The 20,097-nt window shown below is 42.3% G+C and overlaps 3 protein-coding genes across 5 annotated transcripts; 1 reads left to right on the plus strand and 2 right to left on the minus strand.

Moving 5' to 3' along the window:
• Positions 1–6,501: 6,501 nt before the first annotated feature.
• On the minus strand, positions 6,502–7,639 carry LOC106333944 (HVA22-like protein b). Its single transcript, XM_013772324.1, has 5 exons — positions 7,520–7,639; positions 7,395–7,421; positions 7,166–7,288; positions 6,797–7,031; positions 6,502–6,698 (listed from the first exon to the last, which is right to left on the minus strand). The coding sequence occupies exons 1-5, from the start codon at positions 7,579–7,581 to the stop codon at positions 6,687–6,689; spliced, it is 459 nt and encodes a 152-aa protein (XP_013627778.1). The 5' UTR covers positions 7,582–7,639; the 3' UTR covers positions 6,502–6,686.
• Positions 7,640–15,709: 8,070 nt separating this feature from the next.
• Positions 15,710–16,624, plus strand: LOC106328164 (glutathione S-transferase U9). The gene has a single exon (XM_013766549.1). The coding sequence runs from the start codon at positions 15,774–15,776 to the stop codon at positions 16,476–16,478; it is 705 nt and encodes a 234-aa protein (XP_013622003.1). The 5' UTR covers positions 15,710–15,773; the 3' UTR covers positions 16,479–16,624.
• LOC106328163 (50S ribosomal protein L22-like) lies at positions 16,540–18,276 on the minus strand. Of its 3 annotated transcripts, none has more exons than XM_013766547.1 (7): positions 18,169–18,276; positions 17,946–18,082; positions 17,812–17,870; positions 17,423–17,578; positions 17,232–17,342; positions 17,089–17,155; positions 16,540–17,007 (listed from the first exon to the last, which is right to left on the minus strand). In XM_013766547.1, the coding sequence occupies exons 2-7, from the start codon at positions 18,058–18,060 to the stop codon at positions 16,721–16,723; spliced, it is 795 nt and encodes a 264-aa protein (XP_013622001.1). In that variant the 5' UTR covers positions 18,061–18,082; positions 18,169–18,276; the 3' UTR covers positions 16,540–16,720. The 3 variants fall into 3 exon arrangements, 2 of the variants coding, with proteins under 2 accessions (XP_013622001.1, XP_013622002.1); XR_001267573.1 differs by having other exon boundaries at positions 16,698–17,007; positions 17,812–17,881; positions 18,000–18,082; positions 18,169–18,272; XM_013766548.1 differs by lacking the exon at positions 18,169–18,276 and having other exon boundaries at positions 17,946–18,150.
• Positions 18,277–20,097: the final 1,821 nt, after the last annotated feature.

Raw genomic sequence — 20,097 nt, forward strand, 5'->3', positions numbered from 1 at the left:
TGTTGGTTAAGAAATCATAAGTTGGGCCTCGAGTCATGTCTTAGGTCCCTTTGGGCCGTCCTCTGACTCTAAGCGTTTATTACGGCTTCTTTCGATAAAGAACGAACTTTCCGTGGTTTTTACCGTAAAGTTTGTTCGATGACTTAGAATGGCGGGAAACATGAAATGTGTTTTCTACGTTCTTCGGGAGATAGCATCGAAGGGTAGACGAGAATGCATGGACTAATGTCGTATCGACGTTTCGGAAGAGCTCGGTCGCTACATAGCGAGCGAGCGGAACGGACGCTCGGTCTCTACGTTGCGACCTTTTTCGAGCTCTTGTCCGATGTCTCGTGAATGTGTTTTCTCCGCAAGATTCTTCGTAAAAATAAATCTTTTTCGAAGATTTATTTTTCGTAAAAACGTTCATGCCGATTTTTACGGACTTTCAAACATTGATTCCGCCGTGACCGATTTTGACCCCAACAGTTAGCCCCCCCAGCTCGTTAGAAACATGCTTAACGACGAAAATTAACGAGGAAAAACAATCCTCGTAAATTTGCGTCGAGTTTACGACGAATTTACGTGAAAAACTCGTAATCTAACTCTGTGTGAACTGCTATATCCATGATCTGTTTCGAGAGTTTTCCGCAGTGTGTAAATCTTGCGGGATTTCTGAAGACGCTCGAATATTGGCAAAGAGACAAATATTGGGATCTCATATCAAGGTTTTTGATACTATGCCTAGAGATGTTAGAGACCAGTGTGCTCGAGCTCGGTCGCTACGTAGCGACCGAGCGGAACACGTGTTCGGTCGTTGCGTAGCAACCTTTTTCGAGCTCTTGTCCGATGTCTCGTGAATGTGTTTTCTCCGCAAGATTCTTCGTAAAAATAAATCTTTTTCGAAGATTTATTTTTTGTAAAAACGTTCATGCCGATTTTTACGGACTTTCGGACATTGATTCCGTCGAGACTGATTTTGACCCCAACAATCTCATTATTATCAGGACCATCAGTACCATGAAGCTTGGCGTACCAAGCATCAGTGTTTGGTACATAAGGATCGGCCGCGTCTAGGGCCTTAGGCTTGAACACGACTATGTCTCGGGTTTTCAGATCAGCCGCGGCCGTGTCTCGGATATCCTTACCCTCGGTTTCATTTTCAGCACCTTTCTTTGTTTTCCGAGGGTTCTTATCTTTTGAACCTATTGGTCTACCACATTTCAATTGTTGTCTAGTCTATGTAGCAACTTGATTGTGTCCCTCTTGAACATCAATTCGTATTGGTGCGTTAGCAGCTGGTATATATGACTTAGTCACTCTTTTCGGGTCAGCAAAGGAATCTGTCAATTGATTAGCTAGATTTTGTAAATGTATTATCTTTTGGACTTCTAAATCACATTCCTGAGTCCGAGGATCTTGCCAAGATAAGGATGTTTGATTCCATATAATTTATTTTACCAGCTTATTATTATCTCCCCCTAATGTTTGATGTTCGGATTCATCAAAATGATAATCCGCGTATCTGGCCTTAAATAAATCACCTGTAGTTGGCTCAAGATACTTAATAATCGTGGGAGAATCAAATCCAATATATATCCCCATCCTCCATTGAGGTCTCATCTTTGTTCTCTGTGGTGGAGGAATTGAAACATAAACGGCACAACCGAATATCTTAAGATGGGATATGTCTGGCTCATGACCCGTAAGCAATTGTGATGGGGAATATTTATGTTCACTAGATGGCCTGATGCGTATGAGCTCGGCTGCGTGAAGGACGGCGTGTCCCCATGCAGAAACCGAAAGCGTTGACTTCATAAGCAACGGTCTAGCAATGAGCTGTATGCGTTTTATAAATGATTCGGCCAAGCCGTTCTGTGTATGTACATGTGCCACGGAGTGTTCCACAGTTACCCCCATGGACATACAGTAATCATTAAACGCTTGGGAAGTGAACCCACCAGCATTGTCAAGACGTATGGTCTTTAAAGGAAAATCTGGAAAATGAGCTCGTAATCGAATTATCTGAGCAAGTAACCTTGCAAATGCCAAGTTGCGGGTCGACAGGAGACATACATGCGACCATCTCGTGGACGCATCAATAAGAACCATGAAATATCGAAATGTCCCACAAGGTGGGTGTATTGGTCCACAAATGTCTCCTTGTATTCTTTCGAGAAAGTTTATCGTTTCCTTAGTGACTTTAACTGGCGATGGCCTAACGATGAGTTTCCCTTTTGAACATGCCACACACGTTAAGTGCTTTGGGATAACTCATTTTTCTTTAAGTGTATGGCCATTGGTGTTCGAGATGTACGCATCATGGTCGAACCGGGATGGCCAAGCTGGTCGTGCCATAGAGTGAAATTGTCGATGGTCTGTTTGTTAAACGTGGCATTTACCTCGATCATACTGACTTTGGTATGGTAAAGACCAGTAGAGAGTGCAGGTATAGATTCTAAAACTTTCTTATTGCCTTGGGCGATTTCTATGATCTGAAGGAACTCTTTGTTTCCTTCGCCCTTAGTTTTTATATGAAAATAATCCATTCGAATTTCTTTAAAACTTAATATTCTCTTAGAGCTGGGTGAATACAAGGCATCTGTTATCTCAAGATACATACCCATAGGAACCAGGATGTTAGCCTGGTTGTGACCCTCTATGAGACTAGCTATACCCGCAATGGTCGAGATGTTGGCGTTTTTTAGTGTTAGATTTATGAAGTATCTTTTGTCTCTTAAGATCGTGTGGCTTGACACACTGTCCACTACCTTGTTATCATTCATTTCTAAAACAAGATTTATAGGATGATACTTAGAGACTTCATTTATAAAATCATTCATTTATTATTAAGTTTTAGTAAAACAAGTTAAAAAAAATAACAACATAGAACAAAGAACACAAAGGTTTAGATCACAAATGTCGAAATCAATCTTCAGTCTTTTAGACAATCTGAAGTTTCATATTCCATAAGATCGTCTTGGTCATTATTGAAATCATCTTCACCATCTTGATATGTCATGTGGGTTCAGGATTCTTCCCTTTCAAACTCTCTTGATAGAGGTCAACTAGATGTTTGGGAGTCCTACATGTCTTAGCCCAGTGATTGCCCATACCACATCTATGGCACACGGATTTGCTTGAATTGGTCGAGTGTTGAGGTTTGAATGAAGTTCCACAGCCTCGACCATGACCTCATCCAGACGAGTGTCCTTGGCCACGGTCTCGACCATGGTCTCAACCATACTGATTTCCTCGCCCGTGGCCGCCAAATGAGCTTCGACCACGGCCACGTCCATGCTATTTTCCACGACCACGGCCGTGTTGGCCATTAGATTGGACGTGATTTGCTTCTTTCTTGGCTTCAGTGGTTGTGTGTGCTTCAGGTGGTGTGGTTGATCCAGGAGGTCTCCTTTCACTGTTTCTCATCAACAATTCATCGTTTTGCTCAGCGAGCAATAGACAAGAAATAAGATTAGCATAAGTCGTGAAGCCCTTCTCTCGGTACTGTTGTTGTAACAGCACATTGCTTGTGTGGAAGGTGGAAAAGGTTTTCTCAAGCATATCCTTATCCGTTACATTCTCACCACACAGTTTCAATTTCGAAACAATCTTAAACAGTGCCGATTTATACTCTTCCACGGACTTATAGTCCTGGATCTTGAGATTCCTCTAATCGTACAGAGCCTTTGGTAAGATCACCGTTCTCTGGTGATCATATCTTGCTTTCAATTCTGTCCAAAGATCTAATGGATTCTCAATGGTCAGATACTGATCTTTGAGACTCTCAGTTAGATGATGGCGAATAATCAAGATGGCTTCATATCGATCTTTCTCACTAGCATTATTGTCCTCGGTGATACACTCACCGAGTCCCTTGGATTTTAGGATGATCTTAGCATCAAGCACCCATTGTAAATAATTATCTCCAGAGAGATTTAGGGCAGCAAAATCCAAGTTGTTGATTTTCGACATCTGAAATCATATGTTTTATAATTTAGTTTTAAAAGTTTTCATGTCAATGCATACAAGACAATCAGTTGTGCAAATTGGTCACATGACCAAACGGATATGATGCATTCAGTTCATACGATTTTGCATGCATGATAAGCTAACAAGCCGCACAGCCAAACAATCCGAACATGCATGATGCAAGACAAGCGGATATGGTCACACGACCAAACGGATATGATGCATGATAAGCCGCACGGCTACGAGATATGTTCAAAGCAATTCGGTTTCTAGATATGATCATTGTGTAATTGCAATCCTAGCATAGACGGTTTCTAAGGATTCATGAAAGTAACCGCGAACAAACAATCAAGCAGCATGTGATTCATGCAATCGGTTTATACATTATATATTATTAGGGTTTCGGTTTCAATGGTTTCAATCATTCAACCTAGTCTAGCAATACGATTTCTATATGATCTTTATGCAATCGGTTTCATCAATTCAAACAACCAAATTTAAGTATGAGTTTAACAATCTTAGCATATGGTTCTATGTGATCAAATTCAGATTCGGAACATTCAATCTCAAACAATCAAATTCGATTTCAAAATCGAATCAAGCAATCAAATAGTTTCGGTTTCAAGTATTAGGGTTTAGTTGAAATCGATCATGGTTATTAGTATTAGGGTTTCGATTTTGATCTTAGATCATTGGGGTTTTTGAGATTCAAAACCATTAAGGTTTCGATTTTAATTGATCAAACAATCAATCTCGATTAGGGTTTGGATCTATTACGTTATGGTTTTGATTTCAACACATATGTTATACGATTAGGGTTTATCGTTTTTATGGTTTCAATTTATATCAAACAATCAATATTCGATTATGGGTTCTTATTAAGGTTTCGAATTACCTTAACCTCAAGTAGGGTTGAATGGACCACCAAGGAGAGAAGAACCGCGAGCTGATTGTTGAGATTGGGACGCGAGTGAGCTGGAACGAGATCGCGTGCTGGAACGGACTGAGACGTCTGTTGCGAGCGTGCTGATTGCTGATCAGGAACGCGAGCTGAAGCTGAGATCGTCGGATGAGAGCTGTCCAAGCTGAGATCACCGTGAGATGGAACTGATCAGGACACGAACAGGCTTGGATCGGGAACACGAGCTGGAACAAGGGACGCGATCATGATTAGGGTGTTCGCCGGCTAGAGTTTATCGCCGAGGGCTTTTAGGTTCGATTTTGTTTAGCTTAGGGTTCTTAGAGAATCGTGCTGATAACGTGTTGTGAAACTAAAGAATAGAATTTGTATGTTTATGTATTTCATAAACATAAAGTGTGTCCTTTATATATATAGGGAATTACAAAAAAGAAAAGGAAAGATTACAAATATGGAAAGTATAGAATATGGAAATAGTATGAATCATAAACCAATAAAGAAAAGGAAACTATGGTTTTTCTCTCTCTCTCTAACCGCCGGCTCTCTCTCTCTCTAGGGCGCCGCGCCGACTCTCTTTCTCTAGTATGAGCTGGTTATAGACATACACAATATTATTTATAACATTTTTTTATTTATATTTGAAGGGTGTTACTTTATTGTATCTGATTATGAATTTTTTTGTACTAAAATTAGACAAAGATACATTAGTATGTATTGATAACTCATAACAAAATATATTATATATAAAAACATAAAAAACTATATATTAATGTCTAATAAAATACATGAATAAGACACCATAAATTTACAATAAATACAGTCAAAATGTAAGCAATATATTCAAAATATTTACTACAAAACTATAGTTAGACACATAAAAATGAATACATAGCCATCTATTTAGCTAGAAATAAAAATAACCCGTGCACAACTAGAAATAAAGTATAACTGCAAAAACCGAACTAAAAACCAAAATAGCAAAACCTAAACCAAACCAAACTCAAATTCATAAATAACTAAACAATTATTATATTATTGAATCAAAAACTAAAATTCACAACCAACCGAAATCAAACCGAAAACTAAAAAATACAACCTAGACGCAAACCAAAATTTATAAAATAAAAATTATGAAATTTTGATTTATAAATATAAATAATTCCGCGCAAACCGTGCAGATCAGAATTAGTGTATGTATAAAGTCGGTCTAGACCATAAGCAAAAAATCCAGTGTTTTACATATTTTATTTCAAAATAAAGTCAAAAGTAAGAATTTTAACAAAAAAAATAAAATATTTTGGGGATGCAATCAAAACTTCATGATTTTATATTTTGTTTTTCATTCTATTTTAAAGTAAATATGAAATAGAGTTAGAAATGCTATAAAAAATTTCATGATTTTGTATTTTGATTATTATTTATTTTTCATTATATTTTAAAGTAAATGGAGTAATATTAGAGGTGCTAACTTCATGATTTAAAACGATAATTTTTTTTTATAGTGAATAACAAAGACACAAGCACTGGGCATTAAGAAAAAAAATTAAACTGTCGGACCGGCTCTGGCCTCGTCAAGTTCACTGTTTTCGTGATTTGATATTGTTACATAACAAATATAAATTAACCTGCATTTAATTTAACATTATTTTGATATTTAAAATTTATTAACCGGTAACAACAACTCGATAATAACCGGAGAGAAAAAAGAGAGGAAATGCGTGGGCAACGATTTTAAGCTAAAACGGGTCAGAAGTAGCTTTGGTAGCTAGTAGACATATGTATCATTAAAGGCCGAGTGACCAACATATTTGGCTGCTCATGTATCCACCTGAAGATATCAACAATAATCAACAAATTAAACTGTCTCTCGAGATCGAACATGTAGGTCACAAACCAGGTTTTCGAGAGAATTTAGAGAGGTCATACCGAGCTCGCACGCTTTTCCGTAGGCTCACCAGAATCGTTTACCGGAGTGAATTTCCCAGCAGCTGCTGGTAAGTCATCTTCGTCCTTCTTAGCGGGCACATACCATATATTAACACTATGTGGGCGTAAAAGGAATGAACGCACATAGTTCTCATAAACATAAGCAGCGCCGCTCAAGCCCGGTAACACCAACCAAGAAATTAGTGCTAGCTTGGCGTATGGCCATATCGGGATCCTGATATTATACCACGAACCTCGAAAACTTTCATTAGTCCATTATAAAAGAAGAAACTTGCACACTACCAAAAGTGAGTTCTTAAGACTGTTTAAAAGGATGTGGATGCCTCTTTAGGCTATTTTTGAACTTACCATTCGATGAGTCCGTAGAAAGTGAGCTCAAAGAGTTTGATAAGTGAATAAAGAGCCCAATAAGTGAGCCATTGCTTGTCGTCTCCATGGGCTCCCGACTCTATTGCCCTCACTGATGCGTATCTGAATTCAAGTATAGACCGGTAATGACTTAAGTGAAACACGTATTTTGAGATTTGACAAACTCTCAGGCGAGTAAATTAGATGGAGAAAGGTATATTTGACTTACAGGGGATAAAGCAAGCTAATAATAGGTCTGCACACACAACCACATGCAACAAAAAAAAAGAATCAAATCAATGGGAAAACTAAAACGAGAAAATGGCTACGCTATGTGTTAGTTATTCATTTTACCCAGCGATACCGTCGAAGTTCTTAAGGATGATCTTCACCAAATTTCCAATACCGGAACTCATTTTTGGCGTCGACTTTTGATTGTTTCTTTTTTTTGCTTTGTTTGTTTGTAATTTTTTGGACAAGAGATTACTCTGATATGAAGGAAGTTGGGCTAGAGACACGTGTCCATAACTATGAGAGGAGTCGACAAAATCGAGCCACGCGGCTTGATTTGGAAGCCTAATAACTTAGTCATGGCTGGTTTTTAATTTGGTTTTATGACCGTTCGATTTTCATCAATTCGCTATTTTGGTGGATTTCATTATTTCAATTGGCAAGTCGTGTTTGTAGGAGATGAATTAAATAACAGGCCCTAATCCAGCCAGTTGGATTAGTTTGGTCGGTTCAGCGGCTAAAGACGTCAGCTCGACCTTAGAATATTTTTAGCCGATCGACTAAACCGATCGAAGTACCCGGTTTGGAGGAAACTTTGCCCAGATCCGTATACTTGGCCTCTCGCATCAAAGCCCAAAGAGGTACGAAATTAGTGCATCAAAGACAAGGAACCTATAAAAAAGAAAGAGGAAGCAACAAGAAGAATACTTTTAGATTTTACACACTGAGCGGCTAGATCTAGAGTTTTAGTTATCTCTTTGATCTTGTTGCTTTGAGCCTTAGGAACTGTCTTTCTCGCTTTTCTGTCGTTCTTGTAACCCTTTGGTTCAAATCTAATAAAACGTCTTTAGTCATCCTATCTCCGAGTTCTTTCAACCTAGTCGACTGAATCCTGTTCAAACAATTGGCGCCCACCGTGGGGCTCGAACCCACGACCACAAGGTTAAGAGCCTTGACGAGGTTCAAATCTAATAAAACGTCTTTAGTCATCACATCTCCGAGTTCTTTCAACCTAGTCGACTGAATCCTGTTCAAACAATTGGCGCCCACCGTGAGACTGACTAAAGTAACGTTTTAGGTCTACATGGCTCAAGACGACGCCACCTTCGGCGCTCCAGGCGGAGAACCAACCCCTACGCCTGAAGCCGCGCCGCCCATCACCGCAAATTTCATGAGCTCTATCATGGCTCGACTAGCTCATCAAGACAAAGTCCAAAAGACGACCAATGACTAACTAGCTGCTTTGGTCGCGGCACTCACAGCTCCAGATGGCCAAACGAGCCGTTCCCAGCAAATACGCCGTCGCCTCTTCAACACAAACCCAACGGCAACGGCAACCGGAGGCGACCACGTCTGAGATGACTCGGAGCCTAATGAAACCCTTCTCGCCGACACCCCTCCAGTAGGCTCAGATCTCGCAACCATACGTTAAATCGCCGAGCTCAAACTCAGCTTCCAACAAATGAGCAAAAAGATCCATCAGGCAACCAGCGCGGCGCCGCAAATCGAGAGCGTACTCGCCGCAACCTCGCGCATCCCTTTCACTAGCGCGTTGACTAGTGTGCAGCTCGGAAAGATAGAGAAGTTGCGCCTACCCGAGTACAAACCCAGCAGAGACCCGGTGGAACACATGACAGCTTTCAATATCGCGATGGCACAGGCTCGACTCTCTGACAAAGAAAGAGATGCAGGCTACTGCCAACTGTTCGTCGAGACTCTCCACGAGCAAGCCCTAACTTGGTTCTCCTAGTTAGAGGAAAACTCAATCAGAAGCTTCTGTGACTTGTCAGCGGCTTTTCTCAAGATGTACATTATGTTCACAAAGCGCAGCGCTACCGCCTCTAGCTTGTGGAACCTCAACCAAACCAAAGACCAGAGCCTCCGCGACTACATGGAGAAATTCAAAGCCGTAGTCTCGAGGATTGAAATCCCAGACAGTATCGCCATCGACGCCCTGCGGAACACGTTGTGGGTTCGCTCTAAATTCCGAGAAGACTTATACCAAAACTCAACTACGTCACTCCAAGACGCTATCGCGCGCTCTGATAACTTCATCTGAATGGAAGAAGATACTAATGCAATTCTCAGCAAGATGAATGCATCTAAAGCTCCAGCGCCTAAAAATGCCAACACGCGACAAGAACCGCGCCAGCATGCCCCAAGCGACAAAAAACGGCCGCAAAGACGGATACATGTATGTCATCAACGAGAACAACGTGTCGGTTTCAACTCTCGTAGTCTGCGGAGAAGGTTGGAATAAGTGGGTAAGGGAGATCGATTCGTCCGACGAACCAGTCGATACTGTTTATGCGACCCAACCTACGACAACAGCAGGTTCAGCGGCAGGCCCTTTCAGAACCGTCGATCTCACCAAGCACTGCAAATATCACGACGTCAAAGGGCAGGATACGACAGAGTACAAGTCACTCTATGCGCACTACCTCTCATCTCTCGCAAGTGGCGACTTTAAGTTCGAACCCCTAAAAGCTAAGCTAAAGAACGACAAGAGCTGAAGTAAGAATAAGGAAAGGAGAGTCCAACGCAAAGCTACAGGCAAAGGTTGACAAAGCGAGACTCAACAACGAGACGATGAGGAGGACACTCCGAGGGGTAACTGCGAGGGAGACTCCTCAGCCGACGAAGAGCAACCAGCTAATCGCAGGCACATTGAGGTCATACTCTCTCAACAAACCTTATCGTCGGACGACAAAAATGACGACACGCCTGTACTCAAAGATTTGAGAGATGTTTTGAAAAGAAAGTTCGAGTCCGAAGATAGCAACAGCTCCAAGCACAATGATCTCCGAACAACGTTGGATGCACGGAAGTCCCGGTGTATCTCGACAGGTGACGCCGATCCCGAAGAGCGCCCGAACGGTGACCTTCGAGATAAACTCAACGCTGGTGCATGCGATCTTCGCATCTGTCTCGATCGTTTGAAATCCACTGACCTCCGTAGACGTTTGAAGCAAACTAAGACGTCAAGCAACGACACTCTGTCGTCGAAAAATGACAATATTGTATCAACCGATTTACGCGCCTTCTTAAACTCCAAGCGAGTAAAAACAAGACAGCAGCTAAACGTCATTATGGGTGGTTCTCCTCCTTGCGGCAATTCTGTTTGCTCCGTCAAGGATTACCGTCTACAGGTCGCGACTTCGCAGAGGTGGCCGACTAGGCCGCCAAGTCACCCTCTGATAACTTTTTTGCTGGATGACGCCGAGGGGATTCACGTACCCCACAACGACCCTCTTCTTGTCGTCCTTGGAATTGGGGAGTATGACGTCACCAAGGTCCTCGTTGATACAACAACAGGGTCTATCATGACCACAAACACAAAAAGCACAAAGAAAAAGAACATAAGCAAAGCGTCAAGGCGCAAAATCTTGATCGTCTTCCTCCCGCGTCCCAAGAGTAGGAGGACTGACTGGGTTTTCAGTAGCGGCAGCAGCCGGGACTTCCTCGACAGGCTGCGGCGGCGACGTCTCCTCGGCTCTATCATCTTCCCCCTTTTCATCTTCTCGTCCTTCGGAGGAAGAATCCGAGACGAGGACAGGATCCTCGATGCCCACGTTCTTGGACTCTTCCTCTCGAACTGGAGTGTCACCTGTCTCGAGATTGTCCTTTGCGGGGACCTCCTCCAGGTTCTCATTCTCTGGACGTTCCTCAAGACCACCTCCCTCTGTAACCTCGATGTGCTTAGCGGGGACTGGCGTGACGTCAACCAATGGCTCTTCTGATGACTCCTTGGTAATTTCGAGCGAGGTAATGAGCTGGGAAGTCGTCTCCGGTCAAATCAAATTTACGTTTCATCCATATGGATCAAACGATGCTGTAAACATGTCCTCGACAAAGCGAGAAGGAAGAACCAGTGGAGAAAGAGTGAGGTCGCTATCAGATAGCGGACCTACACAAAGCTTCGTAGCCTCCACCTCATGGAGTTTCTCCTGTTCAGCAAAGACGTCGATCATTTCCCGTGGGATCTCCGTCCCACTGGCCTTTATCATCTCAAGGCACTTCTTCGTCCCCGAGGCTTGACCGTACAGGTTCTTCGCTTTCCCAAAGGCATCCAAGCGAGTAAAATGGTCGCATATGCGACCAAAACAGCGATTTGCCTTCTCGACCATAGCAGCTTCAACCCTTTCCCTCTCACGAGTAACCTCCAACCCCTGAGAATCCTTCAAGCGTTGCCTCTCTCTAATCAATTTCTCCTCTGCAGTGTCCCTTTCTTCGAGTAGATCAGCCTTCTCCTTCTCAAGGGTCGCAGCCGCTTGCTCCAAAAGAGTGTTCTCTTGGGCAAGCTCTTTCTTCGCCGCCCTGGCGGATTTAAGCTTACCCTCCAGCTCTTCGAACTTCACTCGAAGAATTTCCTTCTCATTCGTAGCCTTCTCGTTAGCCTTCGTATGCTCCACACTTACTCGCTCAATGGCCTTCAACCTCGCCTGAGCAAGCTTCTCCGAAGATCCCAACTGGATCATCGTCTGCTTCAGAGCACTGTTGTACTTCTCGACAAGGAAATTCATGCTCCCGTCACTCTGCAAAACGATAAACACGGACTACGTGAGATGGATGAACCCAATAAATCAACGAAGAGATAAAGAATGAAAAGTAGCGCAGTTACCCGCGCTCTCGCAAAAGCAGCATCAATGTATTCATCCCTGAAGTAGAGATCTTCCAGTTACAGCATCTCCTTCGTCCCACCACGAATTTGGCGCGTCAGTTCCTCGCATCTAAGGGGATTAAGGATTAGGGGAGTTGTATCGTCATAAGAAAACTCGACGCGATCAGGGAATTCGATCCTCCTTTTCTTTGCTAGAGAACCCTCAGGTCTACAACTTTTTCTCGCAGAAGAGTCGGGAGCAAACCTCTCGTTCGCAACGGGCTCATCACCAAAATCCCCTTCTCGCGAGCTGGTTTTTCTCCTCTCTTCAGACAGGTTTTCAGGAGTGTCGCTGTCCTCACCAACAGCGTCGACTAAAGTCGTATCAGCAGCGTTCGTGTCAGAGGTAGAAGGACGTGGCTCTACCTCAACAGACCTCTTAGTTCTCTTCTTTGGGCGACCATCTGGCGCCGCCTCGACTAAAGCACCCTCTCGTCCTTCTGCTGGGCCCTCATCTCTATCAACAGGGGAAGCTGCCCCGCCACGAGACCTTTTCTTGTTGTTCTTCTTCCTTTTTGCCTTCGAACCCTCGGAAGTCGCATCGAGGGAAGCAAACCCTTCGTAGGAACCTCGTCGGTCGCTCTCCCCTTAGTCTTTGTGCTCTTTTTCTTCTTCTTGGGACCTGAAGCAGAAGTCTCCGCTTCGACCCCTTCATCGACTACAATAGGGACCCTTTCTCTGGAGGCTCCTTCCCTGGAGGTTCCACCACCTTCAAAAGAACTGTCACCTCCGGAGTTAGACGGTCCCTGAGGATCGACTGTAGTCGATTTCTTCGAGAGCAACTCCAACTTCCCTTTCAACAGGGCGCTTAGATCCGGGACTCCATCCATTTCTCTAGCTTTGTCAAGAAGTTTCTGTTGTTTGCGAGTAAACAAAGGAAGGCGCGACTTACGGAGACCGAGAACACAAGGAAGCCTCGACTCCCAATCAACTACAGAAGCAGAAAATCAACATGAAAATCGCAAAGAAGAAAAACAAACCTCTAATAGACCCTAAAAGCAACCAGCAGGCTTACCTCTAGCGATCCTAGCTTGCTGGCGACGTATCCACTTCCGACTGAGATCTGGCCAACGAAGATGACTGTGCGTTGCGATCGCTTGAGCACTCTCAAAGAACTTCTCAGGGTAGGCGATCATATTCGGGTGATGAACTGCAAATACAAGGATAAGAAGGGTTATAGCTAATGACTAAAACGAAACTCCAACAGACGAGTCTCTACCGAGTTGCTGGTTCCACAAAACGTGGTAGTCATCCCCGGGCGGCTCTTCGAAGGCATGTTAATCGGATTTCACGAAAAAGTACGCGCGTTGCCAATCATGCGTCTTAATTGGGTGACCGGTCAAGAAGTATTTCGAACGCATTTTCACCGAGAAGATCCCGTTTGGCTCCGCCTTCGTGAAAGTCAGTTCCTCGAAGACCCTCACGCTCATCGAGATGTCCATCTCAACTGCCATTACCATCAGCATGCCGGCTATTCACAGCGACCCGTTCAAAAGTTGAGAGATGGCAATGTCGCGGCAGAATGCATAAGACGTCACCAACCGAGGGATCGGAAACCATAGATTCGTATACTCCCCGAAGTATGACTCATTCACGCACTGGTAACCAACCGGAGGCGACCAGGGACACTGCTCAGCAGACGGTATGATGTAGGTAACGCCAGCACCACCGCTCGCCCTTAACAGATCCCTCACGGCATGGTGAGAAGCACAGGATCCAAACTCATTCCCCCACGACTGAGCCCGTGGGTTGCGCAACAGTCCGGGCGGCAGCGGAGCAAGCTCCTCGAAGATCCCACCAGGATGATAAACAGTTGAACGACAATCTATCTGATCGAAACGAACTCTCTTGCGAACCCGCCTCAAAGGCGTCGGGGACCGACCAGACGCATCAGCGTCATCACGTTCGGAATCAGTTGCATCATCGCTTTGGTCTCCCCCTCTGTTCTCACTTCCGCTCACGTCGCTGCTCCCGACTTCAACGCGATCCGCGCCTTCGTCACGAATTAGCCTATGGGCATCAGCGACCAAAAGGCACTGAGATAGAGTCATGTTCTCTATGTCCCGAAGAGCATCGCGATGAATCAAGTCGAAATCATCCAGTGGGCTGCCGGCCGCTGACGCATCTCTAGTCGGACTCGGAAAATCTGCAATGTCCTTCCCCTTCTCCTCTCGCGACAATCGACTTCTCGGAGGCATGTTTCTTAATTCAGAGGACGACTACAACCGCCGAACGATACCAACGAGTCTATACGAATAAAAACCTATCTAGAGAGAGAAAGTAAAAGTAGAGAGAAGGGAGAGAAAACGGAATACCTGAATCTGCAGAGAAGAATGACGAAAGCAAAGGAGAGAAACCTATTTATAGCAAAAACGAAGGCACGATTTCCGAGCGCAATCATTAGGTCTACGAAGGCCTAAATGGGCCTCAAAGGCCGCCTAAATGCCCAGAAACTTACTCGCGACGGTTCGGTTTCTCGCTTAAACCGGTTTTCAATCAGATATTCAGACCGGAATCAATTCCTGGTCTCGATTTAAACCGGTCCCCGGTTAACCAACAAAACCGATCCCCGTCGTTTTACCCAAAATAATCTATCACCCGAGTAAACTGCATCTCACCATAAAGACCGAGAGGCAAGTAAGCTCATCAAGATAAGCGCTACTCGGATCGACCAGAGACACCTACAGAACACCATGCGACCAAAAGCACATACCAACGACTAAAAGGGAAGGGTTATCCCTTGTATTAGAGCCTGCTATCCGAATAAACCTGACCCCCAAATTCACTGAGACCGCCACGTCGCTCACAAGTGAACTGGGGGAAACTTATTGTAGGAGATGGATTACATCCCTCCACAAGGCCCATCAAATAACAGGCCTTAATCCAGCAAGTTGGATTAGTTTGGTCGGCTCGGTGGCTAAAGACGTCAGCTCGACCTTAGAGTACTTTTAGTCGATCGACTAAGCCGACCGAAGTACCCGTCTTGGAGGGAACTTTGCCCATGCACGTATACTCGGTCTCTCGCATCAAAGCCCAAAAAGGTACGCAATTAGGGCATCAAGGACAGGGGACCTATAAAGGGGAAAGAGGAAGCAACAAGAAGAGAACTTTTAGATTTTACACACTGAGCGGCTAGATCTAGGGGTTTAGTCATCTCTTTGATCTTGTTGCTTTGAGTCTTAAGAACTGTTTTTTTTTCGCTTTTCTGTCGTTCTTGTAATCCTTTGGTTTAAATCTAATAAAACGTCTTTAGTCATCTCATTTCCGAGTTCTTTCAACCTAGTCGACTTTTCAACCTACTCGACTGAATCCTGTTCAAACAGTGTCATTAATATTTTATTTTTAACGTTAGTGAAAACTAAAGTAACGATGAACACATCATACAAAATTAATGCAAAAAATAGAGATGATTTCTCGTCAAAAAAAAAAGATTGAAGATAAAAACTCAAAACATTAGTGAAACACATATACTTCTTCTGTATTATACAAGACTACTTACAAAATGTTTTACTTTGTTTTTGTCAATGTTTCTAAACTATGTACATTGAAAGGAAAAAGGAAGCAATTTCAACCAAGCAAGTATGAGATTGATGGGCAAGGTTCTTTGACCGATCTATATATTAACGCTTTTGTCTTTATCCTCTTTTTTTTCTCCCACTTGGTTTATAGACTATAAATCTATGATTGAAGCAATACTCGGATCCAAAGAAAAACAAGATGGAAGACGAAACTGAGAACAAAGTGATACTCCATGGAACATTCGTGAGTCCTTACAGCAAAAGGGTTGAGTTAGCCCTCAAGCTTAAATCCATACCTTACCTATTCGTTCAAGAAGATCTCCATAACAAGAGCCAAGCCCTTCTCCAGCACAACCCGGTTCACAAGAAGGTTCCGGTTCTCGTCCACAAAGGTAAACCGATCTCTGAATCCTTGTTTATCATTGAATACATCGACGAAACTTGGAGAAACGGTCCACAACTTTTGCCTCAAGACCCTTACAAAAGATCTAAAGTCCGGTTTTGGGCCAGCTACATCCAGTTACATCTTTTCGATGTGGTGATGAAAGTGGTGAAAACCGAAGGAGAAGAGCAAGAGAAAGCTCTCACAGAGGTGAAGGAGAAGCTGAGCATCATAGAGAAAGAAGGGCTCAAGGATATTTTCTCGGATACTAATGGTAAACCTACTCTGACTAACGAGACTATGAGCCTTGTTGACATTGTGATGTGCACTTTGCTAAGCCCTTACAAGGCACACGAAGAGGTTTTGGGTTTAAAGATCGTCGACCCCGAGACAGTTCCTGGTGTCTGTAGTTGGCTCACTGCTATTAACGAAACCGATGTGGTCAAAGATCTAAGTCCTCCTTATGAACAAGTCCTAGAGATTCTTAGGGCTTTCAGACAGATGTCTCTCTCCCGTTCCTAAGGTTTGCATCGTTTGTGTTGTTTGATGCAAGTTTCATTTGTTTAAAATTTGGATTTGAAAGTAACGTTACTAGTCATTATTGTACCTTAATCCGTTCTTGCAACACTTTATTGAATGCAAATAATAAACCGATCCTATTAAGTACCCGTACAATGTCAAACCAAAAACAAACAAGAAGGTGCAAAGAAGACACTAGTCATTGTACCTTGATCCGTTCTTGTAACCATCAAGGAACAAAGACACTAACGAGATGGCACCAACTCTGAGGAACGATGGTTGGCTTTAGTGCCTCTGCGGTTCCAAATTGGAGTTGTCTCGATGAGCTTGTGCGGGTTTAGCCGCCTCTCCCGCTTGGTTAGCTTCTTAAAATTGTGAACTTTGAGCCTCGCAATCTCAGCTTCTTCCTCTGGAGTCGTCTCTCTAACTATGACAGTTAGACGACACTCGGGTCTTATCATCAACCCGCATTTTCCTTTTCCATGGATAGATATCCTCTTCTTGAAGAGTCCCTTCCCAACAAACGCTTCCGCTGCATCACATATCAAAGGCTTAGATAAAACAAATCGTTCCTTAATGCAGCAAACATAGAAGAAACCAAAGGGTTCAGTACCAATGATGAGACGGTCAGGATCTAGTCCATGGTTATGAGAAGCATTTGCTCGGGCAGCGTGGATAACCTGGATGACAATAATGGGTTTAATTTGTACTAATAGAAACGAGATGTCTGTTACAAACTCAGATCTGAGAGATTACCCGGTACACGGTATGGGAAGCCCGTTTAACAGTGACCTGAAGTTGCATGAGAGCATCTTCAACACGCATACCACGTACTAGTGCTGCAACTAGGTTCACCTTCTTAGGACTCTGAAACAAGCACACAAGATTGAGCTCAGAAGCATACCAAAACCAAAAATGCAAGTAGTTGATGTGGAAAGCGAACACACCTGCTTGATGGCCTTGAGTACAGCCTGCACTTTCTTACGCTTTGGGATAATCTTCTGCTCTTCTTCTTCTTTTCCAGGACCCAATAGAGCTGGAGATGACAAAGGTGATGACACAGGTTCTTCACCAGCCTCCAGTTTTCTTGATGTCGAAATCCCCTGAGAGAGCATAGAACAGGATCCCATCATGACTTCCAATTCCATACCAAAAAAAAGTAGAGGTTCCTAAGGTTAACTAGAGTTGCATAGTTCCAAAAGATAATGCATCCCACAAGCACACTCTTAACTTCCCCTATGTCAACATCCTAAAACGTTCAAATGGGGAACTGCAGCAACATAAATTTGCAAACCTATAAACAAATGAAGAAGTGGGAAAGCGAAGAATGCATTACCACTTGCTTTAGATAATGATGCAGTGGCGCTGAGGAGTAGGTTGGTCTCAGGAGACACCCTGCAAGTAACCTGAATCACCATCGAACGAAACACAAAATCACACATGGCGATTGAAATGAGCAAAAGGATTCACCTTTGGAGAAAGGGGATTCCAAACTCCAAGAGTAATTGGCTGTAGAAACGTTACTGTTGGTCACTCTTCTCGCAACGTGACGAATTAACTGTAGATTCCTCTGCCAACCCGCCATTGTTTTCCAGCGAAAACCTCTTCTGTAAACGCAAATGATACGAATCAGAAAGAAAGAATGAATGCTTTGCTAATCTAAACCCAAATACAGGGCTCCTGAGCAGAACACCTGAAATGAGTGTTTCTAAGTCTCAGCACAGAGAACGGATCTTTCCGATCAAATCCTGAATCAATCTAATCGGAATAGCTAGGGTTTATAAATCGGAGCTAAGCTGTGATGAGAGAGAGAGAGAGAGAGAGAGGCATGTTTTCGTGATTTTGGGCTTTGTTTCTTAATGGGCTCTACCCGAATTCGTTTCTGGTACGCGTCAGATTCTGTGACGCGGGCCCAGCTGGTTTAGCCGTCTTTTGATACATTTGGTTTATCTCGGTTTGGGTTGGGTTGGCCCGCCTTTTGATGTTGGTGTAAATCTACTGACCAGTGACCCCTCCTCCTTCAATCTTTCTTGTCTGTAAAATTGGACCCCGTGTTGCCTACTATCACGTTTTTGTTTCTATTATTAGATAAAATTTGTTGACAAAAAAAAAAAAGATAAAATTTATTTAACACATTAAATTTGCTTGTGAGATAATGGTAACTCTCGAAAGCAACAAATGAACTACATTGTTTGTTTTTTAATCTTCTACCCTTTTCTTCAGTAATGCCAATCAATAATCTTCTGTTTTTCCTTCATTTTACCGATAAGATGTTGATTTGTTCAATCTGCTCGGAGCCGTGCTTACCCTTGTAGAAAAAAGGCAGCAGCCTCAGGCCCCTTATTTTTAAAGCAAAATATAGGGGGCCATTTATACATTAACATATTATTACATTGTGGTTATAAGTGTTTGCATGCATACTCATGTCTGAAATTTGACTGTTGATACACATTTCAGTTTATGCTATTTTTAGACTTTAATTATAAACATATTAACAATATTTATCATTCATTTATTTGCAAACATACACAAAAAATCATGAAACCCCATTTTAAATAGTAAACATTTCCTCAGAAAATAACAACATTTGAAAAAAATTGCATTAGGCCTCTTTAAACCTTCGCAGGGCACTGAATCTACTCATTATATGAAATGATTATGTCATATGACTATTGTGCATGGATCCTTTGCCTAGGATCTAGATTGCTTGCCAACCTGATTTGAGTGATAAAAATTGTAAGATATTGAACAGAATACAAAAGAAATTAAATGACATTGGAAAAACAGAAAAAATATGGAAAGATCATCACTTACATTTTATCAGACGTTTTTATAAATTCTACATAGGTTACTTAACCATTAACGGAGAGACTATTATGCAGTTATATACTTTTTCCGTTTCTGAATAAGTGTCACTTTGACATTTTTCACACAGATTAAAAAAGTGGTTGAAATATATGTAAATTGTTATTAATTACATCTCTATGACCAATAGTTACTGAGATAAATAAAATTCTTTATAAAATCAATGCAGTTTGCAATTACTTTTCAGATGAAAGTAAGTATAATTTGCATTGTAATTGTAAAGTGATACTTTTTGTGTAACAAGAAAAAAATGTTAGAATGACACTTATTATGAAACAGAGAGAATATTACCGAGTAGGTTTTGTCTTGTTAAAATTTTGGGACGTCCAAAAGTAACTCTTCACTTAACCATCATCGAAGAGTCTTCATTGGGTGACATGAGTTAAACTTGATTAAATTTGAGTTAGGAGTATAACTCATAAATGTTACCAATCATGAATTACTTTTAATTTTTTTAGTTAATGTATGAGTTAGAATGTCTTATGTTTGAGTTACATTTTTGAATTAGGTCCTTTAGTAAATTGGATAATTCAAGTCATAACCCAACATCAAACAAATTCTCATGTATTATAACTTTATAAGTTGAGTTAGTATGTTTTCCAGTTAAATTACGGTTACTTCTGATTTTTAATAATTTAAGTTCTTTTATTACACTACCACTGTTGTTTCACGTCACTTTCATTATTCAAAAAAAAAACTTGTATAGTTATTAACTACTTTGTCAAAGATTTTTATAAACTTTCTTATTTTTAATCAA

Source organism: Brassica oleracea, chromosome C3, assembly GCF_000695525.1.
Source record: "Brassica oleracea var. oleracea cultivar TO1000 chromosome C3, BOL, whole genome shotgun sequence".
NCBI lineage: Eukaryota > Viridiplantae > Streptophyta > Magnoliopsida > Brassicales > Brassicaceae > Brassica > Brassica oleracea.

Excerpts from the sequence above, each read along its gene's own strand:
- LOC106333944 (XM_013772324.1), bottom strand. The coding sequence starts at position 7,581 with ATGAGTTCCGGTATTGGAAATTTGGTGAAGATCATCCTTAAGAACTTC. Across the intron at positions 7,289-7,394 it reads ATTAGCTTGCTTTATCCCCT|ATACGCATCAGTGAGGGCAA; the intron begins GTAAGTCAAATA and ends ACTTGAATTCAG. Across the intron at positions 7,032-7,165 it reads TTCTACGGACTCATCGAATG|GATCCCGATATGGCCATACG; the intron begins GTAAGTTCAAAA and ends GTATAATATCAG.
- LOC106328164 (XM_013766549.1), top strand. The coding sequence starts at position 15,774 with ATGGAAGACGAAACTGAGAACAAAGTGATACTCCATGGAACATTCGTG.
- LOC106328163 (XM_013766547.1), bottom strand. The coding sequence starts at position 18,060 with ATGGCGGGTTGGCAGAGGAATCTACAGTTAATTCGTCACGTTGCGAGA. Across the intron at positions 17,871-17,945 it reads GGAATCCCCTTTCTCCAAAG|GGTGTCTCCTGAGACCAACC; the intron begins GTGAATCCTTTT and ends GGTTACTTGCAG. Across the intron at positions 17,579-17,811 it reads ATCATTATCTAAAGCAAGTG|GGGATTTCGACATCAAGAAA; the intron begins GTAATGCATTCT and ends ATGCTCTCTCAG.